Source organism: Mya arenaria, chromosome 11 (genome assembly GCF_026914265.1).
Source record: "Mya arenaria isolate MELC-2E11 chromosome 11, ASM2691426v1".
Lineage (NCBI taxonomy): Eukaryota > Metazoa > Mollusca > Bivalvia > Myida > Myidae > Mya > Mya arenaria.
Window position 1 is genome coordinate 25,230,130 of NC_069132.1, and position 21,442 is coordinate 25,251,571.

General features: G+C 38.1%; 1 protein-coding gene and 1 non-coding gene across 2 annotated transcripts; one reads left to right on the plus strand and one right to left on the minus strand.

Moving 5' to 3' along the window:
- Window positions 1–195: 195 nt before the first annotated feature.
- Window positions 196–15,913, minus strand: LOC128207376 (uncharacterized). Its single transcript, XM_052910254.1, has 6 exons — window positions 15,624–15,913; window positions 12,478–12,867; window positions 11,072–11,931; window positions 8,376–8,481; window positions 3,228–3,341; window positions 196–1,952 (listed from the first exon to the last, which is right to left on the minus strand). The coding sequence occupies exons 1-6, from the start codon at window positions 15,804–15,806 to the stop codon at window positions 1,299–1,301; spliced, it is 2,307 nt and encodes a 768-aa protein (XP_052766214.1). The 5' UTR covers window positions 15,807–15,913; the 3' UTR covers window positions 196–1,298.
- A 233-nt stretch (window positions 15,914–16,146) lies between these two features.
- On the plus strand, window positions 16,147–16,217 carry Trnag-gcc (transfer RNA glycine (anticodon GCC)). Its single transcript has one exon. It is a non-coding gene; the product is annotated as a tRNA-Gly (tRNA).
- The last annotated feature ends 5,225 nt before the right edge of the window (window positions 16,218–21,442 follow it).

The following is a 21,442-nucleotide window of genomic DNA, read 5'->3' on the forward strand; positions in this document are numbered from 1 at the left end:
GATAACAATGAAATTAAATTATCACAATGTTTTCCAACAAAGGAATATACGCAATAGAAAATGTTGATAACACGTGACCCCAATGACAAACCGGGTATTTTGATTTTTAACAAATCCGCTGCAGACTTAAAGTCGCGTGGCTTTTTTGTGACCAAAAATAAACTTATTTTAATAGTAAACCGCGACTCGATATAATACACCGCCCATCTTCAAAGAGAGTGCACGCGCTAGTATTTATCTTTAACCCGAATCAAATGCCTATAATAAGAAAATCATCTTAAATACAGGAGAGTTCACAGAGTATTCGGTGCAGTATTCTACGCCGTTTTGACAAGTCTTTGTCACGTCGGGCCGTTGTGCGCAATATCAATGCATCGAGGTATACAAAAAAAAACATACTTTTATTTTCTTGAGTGCAAAACATCTGCATAACGATGACGGTGGTAATTTAGTTTTTATCTTTAATCCGTTTCACTGCGTGTTGCTAAACGCAGATTTTCACTTCATGTACGAACAAAACTGCGTTTGACAAACTATATTTGAAACATGTACATGTACCCTAGCTTCTGGAGAAGAAAGATGGAGTTGTGGTAAAAACTTCAATGCCATACTGCAGTAAATACTTGTAAACAGACAAAAAGAAATTAGCTAGGTGGCAGGGCGTGAGATCTTCGAGAATAGTCGATGGAAATGCTCAAATACATGTACATTATTTAAAAAAATACAATTTAGGACTATTTTGATTATTTACCTATCCGGTATCCTCATGTTTGCCTGAGATTGTACATATTTGATAAATGTTTGTCTAAAATTACCTTATAATTATCGTTTGAAACATGATATAAATCTTCTTTTGCATTTTCGTTCTATTCCCAGAACAACCCAACTGAACTGGATATTTTGGTATTAGAATGAACGACAATGCGTTTTATATGCACCAATGTTAACCATGTTTAATAAAACAAACCTGTGCCCCAAAAAACAAACAATACACTACAAACAAAACAGTTCATTGAACATATTGAATGGCTTTCTTCCTAACCTGTACAAGGTATGATGTGTATATCAGTGTATATTTTATATACATTGATCGTTTTACAATAAACAAAACATTTCAAAGAAGCAATTGAACTTTAAAGCAGTTTCTTATCATTCTGAAAAAATGGCAATAAAACTTTTGAAAAAAATCTTTTTCGCGCATCTGCCTTTTAGAACGTTTATAAATGTCGTCAATAAATTTCTATTGTCCAGCCATTTAATGGCTTGGAAAATTACTCAGTCAAACACATCCACTCATATCAGACATCTTCATCCAAATCTATAACAAGAGCCAATGGCTCAACGTCTGAATCGCTATCGACGCCCATTTCTTTATACCCTAAACTTGACGTACTGCTACTATAACTACTACTTTTGTTTTCTTCTTGTGTTGACGTCACTGTTTCTTGTGATGACGTCATCGTTTCTTGTGAAGACTGTTCCTGGCTAGAAAAAAGTTCAGATGGTTCTTGGCTAGATGAGAATTCACAACTACTGACACTATTGGAGCGTTCAAAAATGCCAGAGCCGGAAAAATGAGAGCTGGAATCGTCAGAACTTAGAAGTATGACAGACTTAGCATGGCTGTTTTCATCTGGCAACACTGGCAACGCATTCTTTTGATCCTCTGCATACTGGTACAATTTTAGCAACGTGTCAAACTTGTTCACGACATCAGCACTTCCTGACGCTTCGTATTTTTGGAGACTGTTTCTTACAAACTCAGTAATGACCTTAATCGGGATGCCCTCCGTCCATAACGAGTGGCGAATGCTTGACATGCACGCAGCGTTCTCGTCAAGCTTGTTCTCAGCAAACAGCGCCACCAATGCGCGGACCAGCACCGCGCGTTCACTAAGATAGTTGACTCTGTTCTTCAGAACGTTCTGTTTGTCTTTCAGGTCCGTCTTCGTCTAAAATATAAACAATTTACGTTGAGCGAATGAAAACAAATCTCGGTACACATACGATATACTATACACTTGATACAGACTGTCGTGTGAAAAAAATATAAATCTCCAATTTGGCCACCTGTACTTATACTTGTACCCACTTGAGACTGAATGTCTCTACAGAAGTCAGCAACTAGCAAAATACTACTGTATGCACTCTCGTCGATTATCTTATAACTACCATCGCCCTGAATTATGCGTTCTGAATATTCACAGACCCCGCCTGGACACAGGCATGGTAAGAGGTCATGTTTTGGATATTAAACAGTGAAATGTGAAAGAATGGCAGGCGTACAACAGCCCATACTAACGAGCATTCATACGATATTTCAAGAGGCAAGGTGCAATACTGTTGGTGCTCAATGCGAGACAAAGCATTTCTATCCCTTTTCAGACGTTACTATGGATAGATCGAGTAAAATGTGAGAGAAATGGCAGTCGCACAGCAGCCCAAGCTAACCAGCATACCTGCAGTGAAGGTGCAATACCTTTAATGGAACAGGTGACACACGGTTTTTCAAGACGATTTTTTACCAACTTAAGGGCCATAACTCTTGTTAGACCAAGGGAAATGTGAGGGAAACGGCAAGTGAACAAAATCCCAAGCTGACAATCTTTCTATGAAGTTCAATGTGTGTGGGTGCAATAATTTAGGTAGTGCATGCGACACAGTATTCTTCAGGACATTTATTCCAAGTCAAGGGAAAAACGAAGTTAAATGAAGTGAAATATGACAGAAATGGCAGAAGTACAATAACCCATGTTGACCAACATACCTATGAAGTTTCATGAGAGTATGTGCAATACTTTTGGTGGTATATGCTTAGACGACAAAATGTTTAGACGACTTTTTACTTATTCAAGGGCCATAACTCTTGTTAGGCAACCTGACACAGCGCTGCGTACGTAAGGTTATAATAAATGGATGCCAGTATTGAGTCATCGGTCCAAGATTACATAATTAAATAAATAAATAAATAAATCAAGTGATCGATCATACAACTGATGACAAACCAGTCAATAAATCGGTCGATCTTATCATTTAACTGTAATCAATCAATCGGTTGGTCAATTTCTTTAGCTGGCACTCAAAGTGTCATATCATTCAATCAATAAATAAATCGATCGATCAATTAATCATTAATTCAATCAATCAATCAATCAATCAATCAATCAATCATGCAAGCAGTTAGTTAACCATTCAATCAACCCATTTATCAATCCCACTCCGCTAACCTTAAGGAGCCCAGAGATCAGTTTGGATCGTCGTCGTCTGTATTTTTTCGCACTCTGCGCGTCCAACCACCGCCGGCGTAGCATGTTCTTTTCCTCATCTGCAGTCAAACAGTCCTGTTCAGTAAAAAAAATATCATTATTTTGTTGTAAGATATTACGTTAGGTTAATGTCGGAAGGTACAAAGCTATATTAACATGTAGAAAGTCGTGGTACTTTCCGTCCTTGACTCCGCGACACGTGTTGATATGGTTGCGTTTTAACGACAATGATTTTATTTCGATTTTAGAACACATAAATTTTCCTAAGAGTGCAAACATATATTCTTGCTTCTAAAAGATTTAAGATAAAACTAGTTCAGTAGCGATGCCTGCCTATCATGTTCATTATACTTGTAGAATAAGCCCACGGGGGCGGCGACAACATATTCGATTACATATAATTATCATTTCCCATTATATCTTCCCCCTCTCTCTTTCTTCCGTTCACTTATCTTTTAAGTCAAATTCGTTACCTAAATTTGATTATTATCATGAAATGATATTTATCTATGCAAATTGATCTTGCCATGACTAACCGATCGTCTGAATGTACGTGAAGTAAGCGGCCTAGCGGCGTGAAGTGAGCGGCCTAGCGGCGTGAAGTGAGCGGCCTAGCGGCGTGAAGTTAGCGGCCTAGCGGCGTTAAGTTAGCGGCATAGCGGCCTAATATGGTATCTTATTTCAAAGTATGAATATATGCTTTTTCTTCTTAAACAATGATAAATTAACTGTTTTTGAGCACAAAATATCAATTTCAAGCGATTTTCAAAAAAAAAATCAAAAAAGTTTATCAAACATTTTTCTATTTTATAGCATGCAAACATGTCTGCTCTGCTAACAAAATGATATATTTGCTGTTTATATGCACCAATCATCAGTCTGAAGCGATTTTCAACATTTTTCCCAAGAAGTCGATCAAGCGATCTAGCGGCCTAGCGGCGTGAAGTTAGCGGCCTAGCGGCCTAATATGGTATCGTATTTCAAAGTACGAATACATGCCTTTTCTTCTTAAACAATGATATATTAACTGTTTTTATGCACAAAATATAAAATTGAAGCGATTTTCAACATTTTTTTCAAAGTTGATAAAACAGTTTTCCATTTAAAGCATGCAAACATGTCTGCTCTTCTAACGCAATGCTATAGTTGCTGTTTATATACACCAAACATCAGTCTGAAGCGATTTTCAACATTTTTTCCAAGAAGTCGATCAAGCGATCTAGCGGCGTGAAGTTAGCGGCCTAGCGGCCTAATATGGTATCTTATCATTTTGTTAGCAGAGCAGACATGTTTGCATGCTATAATATAGAAAAATGTTTGATAAACTTTTTTGAATTTTTTTTTGAAAATCGCCTGAAATTGATATTTTTTGCTCAAAAACAGTTAATTTATCATTGTTTAAGAAGAAAAAGCATAAATTCCTACTTTGAAATAAGATACCATATAAGGCCGCTAGGCCGCTAACTTCACGCCGCTAGGCCGCTAACTTCACGCCGCTAGGCCGCTAACTTCACGTACATATCGTCTGGCACACTGCGGGGAGGGCCATTTTCTAATGTAGTTATAACTTGTGGCCACGCCCAATTGTATAATAATATTTTTTGTCGAATTATTTGTATGACGTGCGTATATTATCACGGACCTTTAATATTTTTAAATAGGTCTGTGATATTATAAACAATGAATACGATTAAACTATTTCGATTTTAGGCCACCCGCGCAGGCATCTCTGTATTTAAGGAGACCTTTTTATATGCAAATGTTGTCGAAGTCTAGCTTGAAACCGCAATTTATTTTGAAGCCTGTGCAGTTTTTGTGGCTTCAAGACCATTTATGAGTCACCGTTCACACTTCATAAGTCAGTCTGTAGGTTATAAGGTTGTCGAAACGTTATCAAACTTGACACATAAAAGCGATGATTATGACTAAATCACCAGGTTTAGAGGTATAACACCACCTCAAGTGTAATTCTGTCAACGCGAGCTGATCAAGGGAAAGCTAACCTTTTGACATAGGCCTTCTGTATTTTACATTTTAACAGTTTGATTTTTATGTCATGTCGTGTGACATCAGTTATAATGTAAAATTAACTTTGACATTTACAAACTTAAAAATGGACATTTAAAATGGATTCATTTTTCGTTATTTATATCACACTCTCTATATGGCGAAAGATATCACGCCGATGCGAATCACAGGGGCAGTGTGCGTTGTTTTGACACACCCCTTTGACAACGCCTCTTTCCATATACACCTTCGTTGGCTGACTGGCCTGTGCTTATAATGTCATATGGCTCTCAGTGGTGTGTTACATTTCTTAAATAGGTCTGTTTTGTACATAACCTCGGTTTACATAAAGAAAAAGATAATTAATAAAAAGTTATGCTGCCTGCCTACCTACCCTATTTTATGAGATGCAAATTAAAACAAAGAACTTCTTTTGGACTTATACTAGTATACCAACTTATATCATGTATTCAGCATCGTCAAGGCCAACAGTAGCAGCTTTTGCTTGACACTTACGACGAAGAAGGCAACGACGATACAAAGGCTGTGGGAATATCTCATTATTTACTCTGGTATTATAACTGATTATAAAGAACACGTACATTTCCTTAATACTTATAGTTTGACGGCATGTATTCAAATGATGGTTGAAATCATTGTCAACCAATGGGATGACAGTATTTTTTAATTATTCGACGTTTTTATATTGATCAACGTTTTGTTTACCTTACTTCCAGGTTAATTCCCCAACATATTGGTCGTTCATAATTTCGGTGAACCTTAATTCTTTGCCTAAATCATTATATGAGTAATAAGTAGTGATGTGCAATCGGCTAAATTTTCATTTCCGATTAATCGGACATATAGACCGACTAATTAATCGGAGAAATCGATAATTATCAGAAAATTGAAAGGAACAGGTTCTGTGTCTTTTCGCGTCTAGTTAGCACATGTAGTAGGTACTGGTAAATAAAATCATTCTTATAGCATGGATTAAGAATCAAATTAAGTACAGAAGTGAACTACTTATGTAGTTTAATAGTAACTTTGTTACTTTTTCCAGCAAACAATTTGAAAGTACATGTATGTCGAATTGTCAACACAACAATCAATAACGAACATTATTCGATTAATCGATCCCGGCAAACCTCGTCACCGATCGTCGACTTTCAGCCCGCGGCAACGATAAATCGACAACCGCAGAAGATAATAAGTATTAAATATTAAACCAAACGCTTTAAAAGAAATTTGCACTTTAAATATAAGTGTTTTAGAAAGTGCATGGGTGATGTTCGTATAAGACCATGACTAATGTGTAATTGAGAAAATATTTAATACTAGTAAACCAACACCTACATCACATTTTTGCATTAACCATCTCTTACGTAAACACATGTATAGAAAAAGAAATGAAAGATAGAACCGATATGAGGTCAATAGTGCGGGCTTTTGTCAAACACAATATTTCTACCATTTAATATATACGTTTTCACATATAATTTCAGGTCTATAAAAACACTAATCGTTCGACACGCTGCGCCAAACTTAAACGATGAATTTCCATCATTGATTTTTTTCAGAAATATTTTTACCGCCTGTACTTTTGCAATTTGGGAAAAAAGTTGAGACTTGGATAGATAGAAATTTATAACAAAAGATAGCAAATATAATGGCAAATATACATGTGTTCACCTTTTTGTGCATACATTATGCGGTGAAAGAGCTAGTCTTGTCAAGATTTTGTTTATGTTTTCAAGAAATTCATTGCTTTTTTATTCATCAACATAATCTGCATTTATGAAATTGGGGAAAAATGGGGGGGGGGAATGGACATTTTTTCGCAAGGGAAAACCAAAACTTGACCAAAAAAGCATTGTCCATATATATTGGGCTGCAAATAAAAACAAAAACCTAAACTTTAAGTCCAAATAAATGATAACTGACTCAAAACTAGAAATGAAGGATACAGAGGGAGCTGTTCACTCGGCCTCGCGGGACAGATACGTGTGTAAAATAAACAAGGCGTTCTCGAGTAATCTTCAAACGTTGACATTTTCGGAAATGACTAGTCCATCGGAATAGATGACTCGGTTACAACTGTGCGTCACCAACATTGAACAAAGTCAACTCATGTGATAACATTAATCCCTGAGTTTGGTCCAAAAGTTGCAGAAATAAAGAAAGAATACGTTAGCTTGGTAACAAATTGCAGTGAATCATGATTTGACAAGTTGAGTCAAATCATGACTGCAGACACCACGTCGACCAGTATTTTCAGCTATGAGCAACTTTGCAAGTAAAAAAAAAAGATTGCGTAGCCTTTGAACACTTCGTGGCCTTCAATAAAATTTACAATCTGTGTCGAAAAATGACAAAATATTCATCGCTTAATCGGCAATAAGCCGCTCGTAAAATACGTGTCAAATACAGTTGAATCACCACTCACGAGCGCTTTTAAATCATTCTTTAAAAAAACGCAAAAAATTGATTGATTGAATATATTCCGTGAAATCTTATCAAAAGATAAAACATGAATAAGAAACAAGAGCAGCTCATGCACCCGTCAATTGTAATCACGCCCTTTCCCAGGTCCCGGGAATAGCGGGGACTTTGACTTACGCTCCAGCCAAGCCCGGATAAAATCCCCGCCAAATGTCCCGCACCCCAGGGACCCTAGGTAAGGCCCTCTCGCCGCTATATTTGGCGCGAAGACAAAACCACCGCATTCTCCCGACACTGCGGAGCCACCGGAAAGGTAAAAACACGACCCATTTCCCCGGTATACCCCCGGACCTGGGGGAGGCGTGGTTACACATGCCTGGTGCATAAGATAATTCCAAACGTTATTCTGTTGTTGTTGTTTCCGTAATAAAACGGGCGTAACTCAACATTTATTTTTGTCAGAATTGTTAGTCTAGCTACACATTGGCGTAATGTCTCTAGCAGCAGTTGTATTCACTTGAATATTTTGAATAACGCCCATGATTAAAGTTTAACGTTGCCGACGCCGTCATCATCATCGAGTTTTCTTTCTTCGAAACTCCGATGAGCTTGTATATGTTTACTATATATTGATATTCTTATTACAAACATCATACCAACCTTTGTGTTAACCTTGGCCCGTTTGCGTCGTTCCTCGTCTTCAAGGTCAATGCTGGGTTTCCCCTCGGCCCGTCGCCGGTTTAAAATGGCCTGCTTCAAGCTCACTCTGTACAAACAAACCATTCACGTGAAATCAAACAAGTTGATATGAAAAACGAAATCATTATTGTAAAACATTTATGTATTATAACACACTGTGAGTGCGCAACAATTCAACAGAACATATGAATGAATCAATAATATTTGTGTACCATATTGGTGTCATAGTTTACGTATGTCCAACCATTAAATCCCACAAAGAGCTTAACATGCAGTAACTAGCGTGCAATAGTACATCGATAAGCAAATACACACGCTAGATGATAAATGTCTTCCGTGACAACATGTCACAAAACAGTGACTTCATCAACAACCCTTGGGATTTAAATTTTACAAATTGTATATATATATACTACGCGTTCGTGTATAATATCAACAACTCGGGTATTAATTCAACAATTCGGGTATAATTTTAACATTATTTCAACAACTCGGGTATAACTCGGTTATAATTTCAACATAATTTCAACAACTCGTCTCGGGTATAATTTCAACATAATTTCAACAACTCGGGTATAATTTTAACATTATTTCAACAACTCGGGTATAATTTCAACATAATTTCAACAAATCGGGTATAATTTCAACAACTCGGGTATAAATTCAACAACTCGGGTATAATTTCAACAACTCGGGCATAATTTCAATACTCGTTACGAATTAGCTTTCAAACGCGACACTCGTCACGAATTAGCTTTCAAACGCGACACTCGTCACGAATTGGCTCTCTAACGCGACACTCGTCACGAATTGGCCCTCTAACGCGACACTCGTCACGAATTGGCCCTCTAACGCGACACTCGTCACGAATTGGCTCTCTAACGCGACACTCGTCACGAATTGGCTCTCTAACGCGACACTCGTCACGAATTAGCTCTCTAACGCGACACTCGTCACGAATTAGCTCTCTAACGCGACACTCGACACGAATTAGCTCTCTAAAGCGACACTCGTCACGAATTAGCTCTCTAACGCGACACTCGTCACGAATTAGCTCTCTAACGCGACACTCGTCACGAATTAGCTCTCTAACGCGACACTCGTCACGAATTAGCTTTCTAACGCGACACTCGCCACGAACAAGCTCTCTAACGCGACACTCGTCACGAATAAGCTCTCTAACGCGACCCTCGCCACGAATAAGCTCTCTAACGCGACCCTCGTCACGCGTCACGAATTGGCTCTCTAACGCGACCCTCGTCACGAATTGGCTCTCTAACGCGACACTCGTCACGAATTAGCTCTCTAACGCGACACTCGTCACGAATAAGCTCTCTAACGCGACCCTCGTCACGCGATACGAATTGGCTCTCTAACGCGACCCTCGTCACGAATTAGCTCTCTAACGCGACACTCGTCACGAATTAGCTCTCTAACGCGACCCTCGCCACGAATAAGCTCTCTATCGCGACCCTCGTCACGCGTCACGAATTGGCTCTCTAACGCGACCCTCGTCACGAATTAGCTCTCTAACGCGACACTCGTCACGAATTAGCTCTCTAACGCGACACTCGTCACGAATTAGCTTTCTAACGCGACACTCGTCACGAACTAGCTCTCTAACGCGACACTCGTCACGAATTGGCTCTCTAACGCGACACTCGTCACGAATTAGCTCTCTAACGCGACACTCGTCACGAATAAGCTCTCTAACGCGACCCTCGTCACGCGATACGAATTGGCTCTCTAACGCGACCCTCGTCACGAATTAGCTCTCTAACGCGACACTCGTCACGAACTAGCTCTCTAACGCGACACTCGTCACGAATTGGCTCTCTAACGCGACACTCGTCACGAATTAGCTCTCTAACGCGACACTCGTCACGAATAAGCTCTCTAACGCGACCCTCGTCACGCGATACGAATTGGCTCTCTAACGCGACCCTCGTCACGAATTAGCTTTCTAACGCGACACTCGTCACGAACTAGCTCTCTATCGCGACCCTCGCCACGAATAAGCTCTCTAACGCGACCCTCGTCACGCATTGGCTCTCTAACGCGACCCTCGTCACGAATTGGCTCTCTAACGCGACACTCGTCACGAATTGGCTCTCTAACGCGACACTCGTCCCCAATTGGCTCTCTAACGCGACACTCGTCACGAATTGGCTCTCTAACGCGACACTCGTCACGAATTAGCTCTCTAACGCGACACTCGTCACGAATTAGCTCTCTAAAGCGACACTCGTCACGAATTAGCTCTCTAACGCGACACTCGTCACGAATTAGCTCTCTAACGCGACACTCGTCACGAATTAGCTTTCTAACCCGACACTTGACACGAAATAGCTTTCTAACCCGACACTTGACACGAAATAGCTTTCTAACCGACACTTGACACGAAATAGCTTTTAAAAGCAACACTTCACACGAACTAGTTTTCTTACGCAACATTTGAAACGAACGAGTTTTCTTACGCAACATTTGACACGAACGAGTTGACACGAACGAGTTTTCTTACGCAACATTTGACGAAATAGTTCGCTTACGAAACATTTGACACGAAATAGTTTTTTTAGGAAACATTTGACATGAAATAGTTTTCTTACGCAACATTTGAAAATAAATAGCTTTCTAAAGCAACTATCAGTTTTTACCTTGTCCTTGTGTCCACAACACTTGTAAGTAAAGGGACAGGTTTCCCTGTGGGTTCAGTCTTCACTGACTGGGTTTTCATGCTCTCATTAAGTTTGCTTAATTCAAGAAACTTCACCCTGTCAGTTTTGGTACTAAACGCCATCTCATTTCCATCACGTTTTTCTCTTTTCATTTTAAAAGAAGGGGCCGGTTTTTCTCTAGTTTCCGTCTTTATGTTGCTCGATTGAAGTCGTATGGTTTCTTCAAGTCTGCGTAAGTCTCGAAACTTAGCCGCTTCAATATTTGTACTAGCTGACATCTTATTATCGTAACTCTTTTCAATTTTAACTACAGCAGAAGGAGCAGCATCCTCATTTCCATCCTTTATAACAATGGCATTCTCAATTTTAATCCCTGCTTTCGTTGAGGAGACATCCACACCCATGTCACTATGCGAGTGTTCGCCTCGAGATTTATTTGTTTTTTTGGTCTGCCAAGAATAACTTTGCGGTACAGGCCAGACCTTACTCTGTGCTTTATATGATGAAATAATGTTTTCGTTTAGTATACTAGTTTTTCTACTACCATCTGTAACGACACTTTCATCTCCATGGTTTGCTACAGAGGTGATATCTTTGACTTTTTGCATGCTGGTGGTACTTGGACTATTCCCCTGCACATGGTTGGCAACGACACAGTTTATATCTGGCTGATTTTCAATGTGGCCCTTTGAAAGTTTTACTAGTTCGGTGATTGAATCCTGAGCGTTATTTGATGATGCTGATGACTGTGGGTAATTTAGAGGGATGGGGTTATATGCTCGAGGCTCAGGCATGGCTTGCAATGGTCCCGACGATCTTTTTAGATTGAGAAGCAGGTCCTGTTGAAAAGCACATGCATGAAGTATTATTTAATAGATTGAAAACTTTACCATCGATATTGTTATGACTACATGTATATCTTTTATAATTGTTATATTATAAATAATATACTCATAATCCACTTGCGACAGACACTTCGTGTTTTTACGATTTCAATTCCACAGACAGTTCACATTATGATTGCCCAATTACATTTTCAAAATCCTATTATTAGGGATTTAACGATGCTCGAGTTTGGTCGAACATCGACCGTTTACAACCAGTCGCCGATAATCGATTGCATGACATCGGACTGATTATCGCTATGTGGCTTTATTTTCAATACACGTAAATTGAAAAAATATAGTAGAACGCTTGTGTAGATATGAAAAACAACTTAAATATATTCTTTTTTTTATGAAGATTTGCTTTCAATTTCATTCGTTTTTTTTTTCTTTCTTAAAGACTTTTACAAGATCACTCTTACCGTAAACACTCTTGCAAAGAGATAACCATGACCTTTACTGAAACGACTATGTAAGCCTAGGGTTGTTCCCATAACTTACGGCAGCTTGGCTGTCAGACACTTGTGATATGCTTCTTGCAATTGGTCCGCTACTGGAAGCCGGAGGTGGACTTGCAGTTGTCGGCGTCTCATCTAGCCCGGCATCCTTAAACTGATTCCCAGGATCCGCGACACTAAATTTCGTCCGAAGGAGGGACCGCAAAACAGAGCGAGACTTGGATCCCGGTGCCCACGTGTGATGCAAGACAGGGGCTGCGCCGTTTTCTGCGTCAACATCAATTACCTCAACAGGAGGAGGGTCAGGGTCGAATCTCTGTGTGGGTTCAGTCGTTACCGACGGCGATATGGTCGGGACGGTGTTTGAGCTTGATGGATCGGGTTGATCGCTGGCTTGTGGCTCGTCTGGCTTGTTGACGAGGACAAGGTGCAACTGGAAAACAGGTTACATGGTATTGATTTAAGCACGTCTGAAGGGGGTGGGCGAAGTACAGAATAACAAGAACGGTCACAGTAAAATGACATATGCCCCCGAAAAGGCATTGTCAGAGTGATAGTTAATTAAGTTCTAAGCTTATAACATCCGCTAAAATGACGAAAAGTCAAAAATAAGACAACCTGCTATATATTCGTTTCAAATGACATGTTGCTGGAGCATTGCATAAACCAATAGTAGACCAATTACAACTCTCAGTTAATGCATTACTTTTTTAACTGGGATTCAAGGGCATTTTAATGTAACAATATGAATCTTTCGAGCACAAAACACTATAGTTTAACGCGACTCGGACATGATACTCATCGAGGATTGTGACCTAGACCTTTGCGATAAGAAAATCAAATCATGATTGACACACCTTCAAATGGTGCTTTTCAATTATGTTAAGTTTGGTTGAAATCCCACTAATAAATAAAAAGTTATGAATGTGACATGGATTACTTTGATATTCATTGTATTCCTTTGAACACCAAAAAAGACCTTAACCTTTAGAAAAGAGCTCGAATTCCCATAGTGCCCTACAATAATATGAAGTTTAATTGTTTTTGAATTTTGAGAAATCCCCATTTCAATGGTGTCAAAAAGAGAAGTCAAAATGAAATCCCATCCACAATAACAAAGTAATAGCTTCGATTCTAGTGATACAAAAAAAACTCGTGTGTTGTTGTCATAGTTACATTATTTCAAAATCATGTAGTAAATTTCCGCATTTGTCATTAATGTACACACAATTTAATATAAATGTACATAGATTCTTGAGTTATCAAAGGATCCATTTTTTCCAGAAGCACAGACAGACATTAAGATTATTTCTGCTGTCTTAGCAACAAGACAGTTTGTCAAACAAAACTAAAATGGCATGCATAATTTTCTTATGACCTTCAAACCACATACCAAATTTCATTAACCTAGCTTGCAAACTTAGTTAGCTCAAGGACCCGTTCAAAAAGAGCGATTTGTTTACGGGTTTGTATTGCCATACCAACATTATTAAGTAGAACTACCTTATCCCCCTTTATGGCCCTTTATCCACAAATTAACTTTCATGAAAGTAGTATTTATATATATAAGTTTTGGGTGATGCCAAGATGCTGCCAAAGATTTTCACAATCTTCACACATTTTTTAAGAATACATCATTAGTTTTCCTAATGACTATTTTTCTACATACCAAGTTGAATAACTGTTGGTTGCCCGTTATATGAACTTTTTGCATAATGCACCAGTCAATTGTAACCACGGCCCTCCAGGTCCGGGGGTATACCAGGGATAGCCGGGGAAATGGACCGTGTTTTTACCTTTCAGGTGGACCCGCAGTGCCGGGTGAATGCGGTGGTTTTGTCTTCGCTTTAAATATAGCGGTGAATGGGCCTTACCTAGGGTCCCTGGGGTGCGGGGGCATTTGGCGGGGATTTTACCATCCGTTCGTCCCCGCAGGGCGGGGATTTTAGCCGGGGTTGGCTGGACCGAAAGTCAAAGTCCCCGCTATTCCCCCGGAACTTGGGGAGCCGTGGTTACAATTGACTGGTGCATTACAAGAGCATGGCAAAAATGGTATTTTCACTATTTTCGTTGTAATATATAGCAACCACAATAGTAAACGAGGTACATTTAATCTTCCAAAACTCTCTATTACCATAGTTACTTTCATGAATGTAGCTTTGAAGCTTCATGAATGAAGTTATTCTAAAATGCCGGCCATCCAGGCTTGTTTTGAACGATACATATTTTTTTAAAAGCCTGGACGGCATTTTAGAATGACTAGGGTCACAGGTGAACACAAGTGGTATTTTCACTATTTTAGTTGCCATAGCACAAATTCTGTCCGACGACTAAATGACGTGCACCAAGTTCGGCCGCGGCCTGCCTACTTATCGAGTTATTGCGGGATCCAGTAAAAATATTTTCATTTCCATAGCAACCACTTTTTGTCCGACATTAAAGTAAACGAAGGGCATTTATAATCGCATTATGGTGCTCTACCCCCTCCCAGTTTCATAACGGTAAACTACAGATGCGCTCTGACTCCCAAATAAATTTTACCACAATTAATACAGTTGTTTTATTATACCAAAAAGGTTGAATAAATGTCGAAAATAATGATTCAATTAAAGGATACCTAGTTTCATTTGAAAGTCAAGTTATACTCTTAGAAGTTTATTGAAATGTCATTTTATCAATTTTAATTAGTTTTTGTTAATTTTTAAACAATATAAATGGACTGAAGGGCCACATTAAGCTTGAAGGGCCATATTTTAGTGGCCAATACTATGTGTCACCTGTGGAGTGGTTGCACTCTTGCTATCACAAAGTAATTAAATGTTTCAATAAATGAATTATTTGGTAAGTATTAGTAGTAAAAGGTTTATCATTAAAAAATGCATTTTTATACATGTGTATGTATTGATTTTGAATAAATGCGTCACCAAGCGTCCAGTTTCTCAGGACAGACCAACGAGCAGACCGGACTGAATGGGATAAAAACACCGTGAGAAATCGCCTATTCAAACCATGCTACTCCCTTTTCCCGCTAAATCTCGCTCTCGTTCAAGCGTGATTTTTCAATTTAAAAATAGATAACAAAACATGAGTGTAGGTCATCTATTTTAAGAATGCAAGTCAACATCGTTAATATAAAGATATTTTCTTCACTGACAATAGAAAATACAATACTTAATATGCTAAAAATACCTGTGCACATCCTGGTTGTCCAGTTTTCTGTGTGTTTGCCGCTTTATCCACACACTCTCTAAAATCTTCTAGTTGATCACACAAAATGTAGGTCGACAATGGCTCGACCTTTATATTTACCGGTAAATGCGGTTGAATCCGCTTATTGAAGAAAGCAGGTGTACATACGAACGTAACAGACATTTATCCTCTTGATTAACATAAAAGGTATACAAAATGATCACCAAAAAGCTGAACAATAACCGTAAAATATGGTATCAACTATGGAGTGTATTTTTAACTCCTTACACAACTTTGTTCTAAAAATAAACATGTCATTGGGCGCTATCCTTATATTATCTGCTAATTCATACTTGCATAAGGCTTTGCACCAAGCATGTTTGATGTCAACTAAATTTTGAAACAAATTATTTCTAATTGTTTTGAGTATGTGAACTTTGTTTTGAATTATTTCTTTTTTTGTGAAAAAGCGTAGTTGGCTTTGATCCAAACACTTCCGTATTTTGTCACTAACTGTATGTAAGCATCGGTGGTTCAGTGGTAGAATGCTCGCCTGCCACGCGGGCGGCCCGGGTTCGATTCCCGGCCGATGCACATTTTTTTGTCTGTATTTTATTAAATATAAAATCATTATAAAAACATGGATCTTCTGGTTATTTAATTACATATTTGCAGACAAATCTTTAAACGTCGTCGATTATATCATAATAATACGGAATACTTCTAGTCGAAAAGGTGCTACCTCAACTCCAATTCAAAGCCGGTATCATTCTCATTCGACAGAGGTTTGATTACCATAAATCTAACGCATGTGTGGTACGCGTAGCATCATCACTCTGGTGAACGAGAATGAGCAAGTATCAGACCGAGAAAAAAACGAAGAAATCAACACAGTAAATGCACCAGTCAGTTGTAACCACGCCCCCACCAAGGTCCCGGGGTATGTCGGGGAAAGCGGGGGAAATGGGCCATGTTTTACCTCCAAGGTGGCCCTGCAGTGCCGAGTGAATACGGGGGTTTTGCGGGGAATGGGCCCTACCTATAGGATATCACCGGGGTGCAGGAGCATTTGGCGGGACTTTTACCGGCAGTTTGTCCCCGCAGGACGAGGATTTTACCTAGGAGTGGCTGGACAGTAAGTCTAAGTCCCCGCGGAATGATTTTATAATTTGCCGAAGTAACAGACTGGGATGCACGTGCCAGTATCAAATATCTATCAATCAGTTTTATTAAATACACACCATTTTATTCCTGTTAATAGTAATGACACATATTTAAAATATAGAAACGGGGTGAATTCCGAAAGAAGTGTAATTGTTATAATTCCCATGAAAACATCATTTTGCCAAAAAGGTAAACAGCCAGAAGTGCATGTTGAAACACAGACATGTGCCTACAGTGCTCAGGGGCGGATCCAGGTTCCGATATGAGATATGGTGTATCTTAGGGAGCGTTCCCTTTCATTGGGAAAGAAAATCTATCAATTTCTAGTCCGAAATGGTGCATTTTGGGCGTATTTTATTTCTTTTTTCTGCTCCTATATTGAAATAAAAAGTAAACTTGGACGATTTTAGGGGGACGCACGCAGGTTGCGCCCCCTTACCTGGATCCGCTTGTGGTACTGGTAGTTCGTAGACATACTGATCACTCGTACAGACAGCAAATCAGATTGCCGACACAAGCTCAATGCAAGTATAGTATAACAATCTTGTAACGGGATCTTTCAATGATATCTGACTTATTGTTATAACATGGTAATTGTGTACAAGTAAATGACTGAGTCTCTTATAGTGTATATACATGCATTATCATATCACCTATTCATAGATCTGTAAAAACACATGGTTAATTGGCCCATCATTTTTATTTACACAGAGCACGTATACAATGACATTATCACTAGTCGCTACCACTTGTATCTTCTGTTCGTATTACAACGACATTTACTGATAAGCGCCGGCTATTGTGCCATCTCATTGTTACCAACAGAATTATTTTTTTCCAGTTGTCTCCATCTTTATCACATCATGTTTTACTCCAGAAATTAGATCTCTGTGTCGCGTGCGAGTCGCGTGGGCACATTTTATTATATTTCTGATAAGTGATCTACATCATGATTGGGATAAATTTGAACAATTTGATAAAACTGATATTTTGTTCCGCTAAAGATATACTTGTACATAATGACGATGATCTTATCTCGAGGTGTTGACAACTCACATTCCAGATTTATCTACAGTTGATGGCCTGTTATGAAAAACAACGCTATGATCACAGTGTTTGAGCGAATATAGATATGATATCTCATAACTGATATATGAGGCAACTAAAAGAAATTTCTTTGCAGCCCCATTTCCTCGAAACATATCAAGTCCCTTGTAACATGATCAAGCTCAGCACGCTATTTTTAATTTGGTATAAATCGTGTTATATTCTCTTTTTAAGGAGTTCTGTGACTTTTTAAAGTAAATACTAATTGAGATCAATAAGATCAAATACTTTTTGTTTTTTAAAATCATATGTATGTAAGTATAAATATTGCTAAATGATATAAGATACTTAAGTGAGTTAAGCTTAGAAAATTTCGAGAAATTGGGGCCAGGTCCACACTTATGTTTATCTAAACCAAATGTTGAATAGGAAACAATGTCATTTTTACACCAAGGGTCGGTCTGTCGACCTACACATTCATAGGTCTTAAAGTCGCCATGCACGTGCGTCCTAAGGTCGTCAAAACAGTGTTCAAAAATAAACATAATAACAATTCCGAACACCAAGGCTGAACTAATTCTAGAATATACTTTCAGAATATGCATACAAAAATGTACACTGACAGCAGTTACTTTTGTTCCTCTACTGGAGGTCGTTTCAAAAAAAGGAATTTACAATTTAGTTGTAAATTCAAAAAATCTTATATTTTTATGAACGTCACAACTGGTCACACGCTGATGTTTTCTATTACCTCAACTCTGAGTTCATTTTCAACACGGGTTTAAGTTCAATTCACTCAAATATGTCGCAAAAATGAAATAATGACACTTTTAAATTTACGACCAATATTGCCTAAGATTTTAAATGAAACGGCCAAAGATCTACGACTCTACGAGCATCTGCTGTTAGCCTTGGTGTTGACGTTACGTTATAACTAAATGCAAATCTCTCGACACCATATCAACCAACTCAGTGTAATGGACAACATAATGTCATTTGCGGAAACTAGCAAAGTGTTATTAAAATTGCGAAAAAAAACATGTGCAAAAACAACGAATTATTTCAGTGTATCCGTTTGTCGTCATCCTCTACCGGAAGTCTCCAATACTATATTTGAAGTTAACGTCACAGATGATTTTGCGTCGTTATCAGTTTAATATGTTTTGTTTAAAGGTATCTTGAAAGGCCATTTATCAGATTTGGGCTCAATAAGCATTTGCATTTTTTTCTACAAAACAAATTTAAAGTTGTTGTCACTACACAATCAGCAATATCATGAGGCTTTGTGGAGACTGCATATATTATAAGAAATATATTGGCAGTTTTGTAAACAGGAAGATAATTTAATTCACTATGTTTCACTTATTTATTGAATATCGTTTTTATTTGTGTCGACAGCCGTTTAAAATCTGATAAATCTTCTTAAGTATCATTTGCTCAACTCCTTATCATACCAGCACATGCTGTAAAGGATCTATGTTTTACTCTCTAAGCTTTAAACAATTGTTACTCCAACTAAGTGAAACCTGCGCCTGCGTAACATTTTACTTGTTGACCTTGCCCACCTACTTTTGCACTGTGACAGGCGCTTGATAATCCTACCGACAGAAGTATGTTTTGGGCTTTATGTCGAATCAATTCTTCAACAACAGGAATAAACATAACAGTTACTAAGATAATTATAAATTGGTAAATTACACATATCTTTAAAGGATCAAGATTAATTAACAATTGTGTGGTTGAATATCCTCGTGCACTTGTTTCAAATAAAACAATTATGTAAGCGTTAAGTGGACTTCCAAAAGGCCACTTTATATCATCAATAGTGTGTTATTTTAAATCTATATGTACAGGGCGCGTAGCTGCCTATACGCGAGTACGCGGCTGAATCCACATGACTCTGACAAAAGAAAATAATAAAAACAATCAGCCAAGGCTGCAGTATACTTGACTACATGATCCTTAAACTGTCCATTTTCCAGTGCTAAATAAAGCACACCAGAACGCCCAGAATGCACCAGATTGCACCACGGTTTTCAAAATGTTCCGAGGGGGCATGCACCCGAACCTCCATAGCACAATTATCAATCCACATGAGTAGAGGGCTAGCTACGCTCCTGAAGTATGTTGAAAACAATGAAATAACGCAACAGTACGAGCCTATTATAATTAGAACACACTTTAGTATTATTTCTTAAAAAAAATGTTTAACGGAAATTTTGGATTTTTTCGTGTCAAAAATGCATATCATTTATGGTATTGTTATTCAAACTGTTCATACATATGTTGAAAGCACTTACCAAAGATTTTTTTCCGGAAGACCTCTACCTTAGACAAAACGCAATACATGAAAACACAATCAAATTAACCACTTATGATCATGAAAACGCCTTGTTTTTCATTGTTGACAATATAAACATACATATTTTCCTACGGGTTTGTGTGCACGTGTATTTTTGTAGTCTAAGAGAACATTTGCCAGAATAATATTCCTTTTGAGTATGAAGTTTGTATATATGTATGTTATCATTCTAAAGACAACTGCATTAAATATTGAGTTTGAATGTGGTTTCGAAGACGAGCACTTTCTGTTTATTCCTCTGTCTTTCTATTGCTTTTTCACAAACATACAAAAGCTCAAAATGATGCTGTATGCCAGTCATGTTTGATCATATCATATCATATCATATCATGTCATTTCATACCATATCATTCGGTATTTCCCTTTGAGTATGAAGTTTGTATGTATGTATGTATCTTATCAAGACAACTGCATTAAATATTGAGTTTGAATGTACTTTCGTAGACGAGCATTTATTTTGGCTTTTAGTCGAAATAGTAATCGCATGTATGTACCCAAGATTTCTCGACTTTCAGGAAATTATGTTGGTATCTCCACAGAACGCAACCGATAAAGGCCATGACCTTTAAAAAACTAATGAGGATGTTTAAATAACTATTGCTGTCAAGAAATGGCAATATGTAAATCCCACTACAATTGTTCGTAAGTAATTTATGAGTCTCGGTCTAGGTTATATTACACTATTAAACAAAGACCCAGTCGCCGCTAGGTCATCCTATATCTCCCGCACCTAGGAGGTCAGACGCTCTTATTGTTACAGAAACATGTTATGTATCTTGTATTTAAAGTACCCAGTATCCGATTATGTAATTTTACCCTAATCTTTTATCTGTCTGAAAGCATCGAAGCAAAAAACATTACTAGACTATATGTCAATAAATCATCGCTGGTTCCATTGCTTTTCTGACATTACTTATTTATGTTAATAGATATTCCTTGGTCCGCTTGAGTCATTTTAATTGTTTATATAATATCATTCATATGTTCATATTGGAATCACATGTATGACCACTCCTAACCTTGCACCGATTCATCAAGTGGCGGAAGTAGGCCTTACAAATGATTGTATGCGAAAACAAAATGGAATCACTGGAATTGCTCATAATATGACTTTGAAATGGCGGCCGCAGCCGCAGTGCTTTCATGGAAAACAAATGAATCTTATTACAAATAAATTTTAGTTGACTAGGAAAGAAATCTGTATATACCTAAAAACACGTGCACTTCACCTGTTCTTTTTAAGTTG

Excerpts from the sequence above, each read along its gene's own strand:
- LOC128207376 (XM_052910254.1), bottom strand. The coding sequence starts at position 15,806 with ATGTCTGTTACGTTCGTATGTACACCTGCTTTCTTCAATAAGCGGATT. Across the intron at positions 12,868-15,623 it reads GACAACCAGGATGTGCACAG|TTGCACCTTGTCCTCGTCAA; the intron begins GTATTTTTAGCA and ends CCTGTTTTCCAG. Across the intron at positions 11,932-12,477 it reads TGTCTGACAGCCAAGCTGCC|GACCTGCTTCTCAATCTAAA; the intron begins GTAAGTTATGGG and ends GCTTTTCAACAG.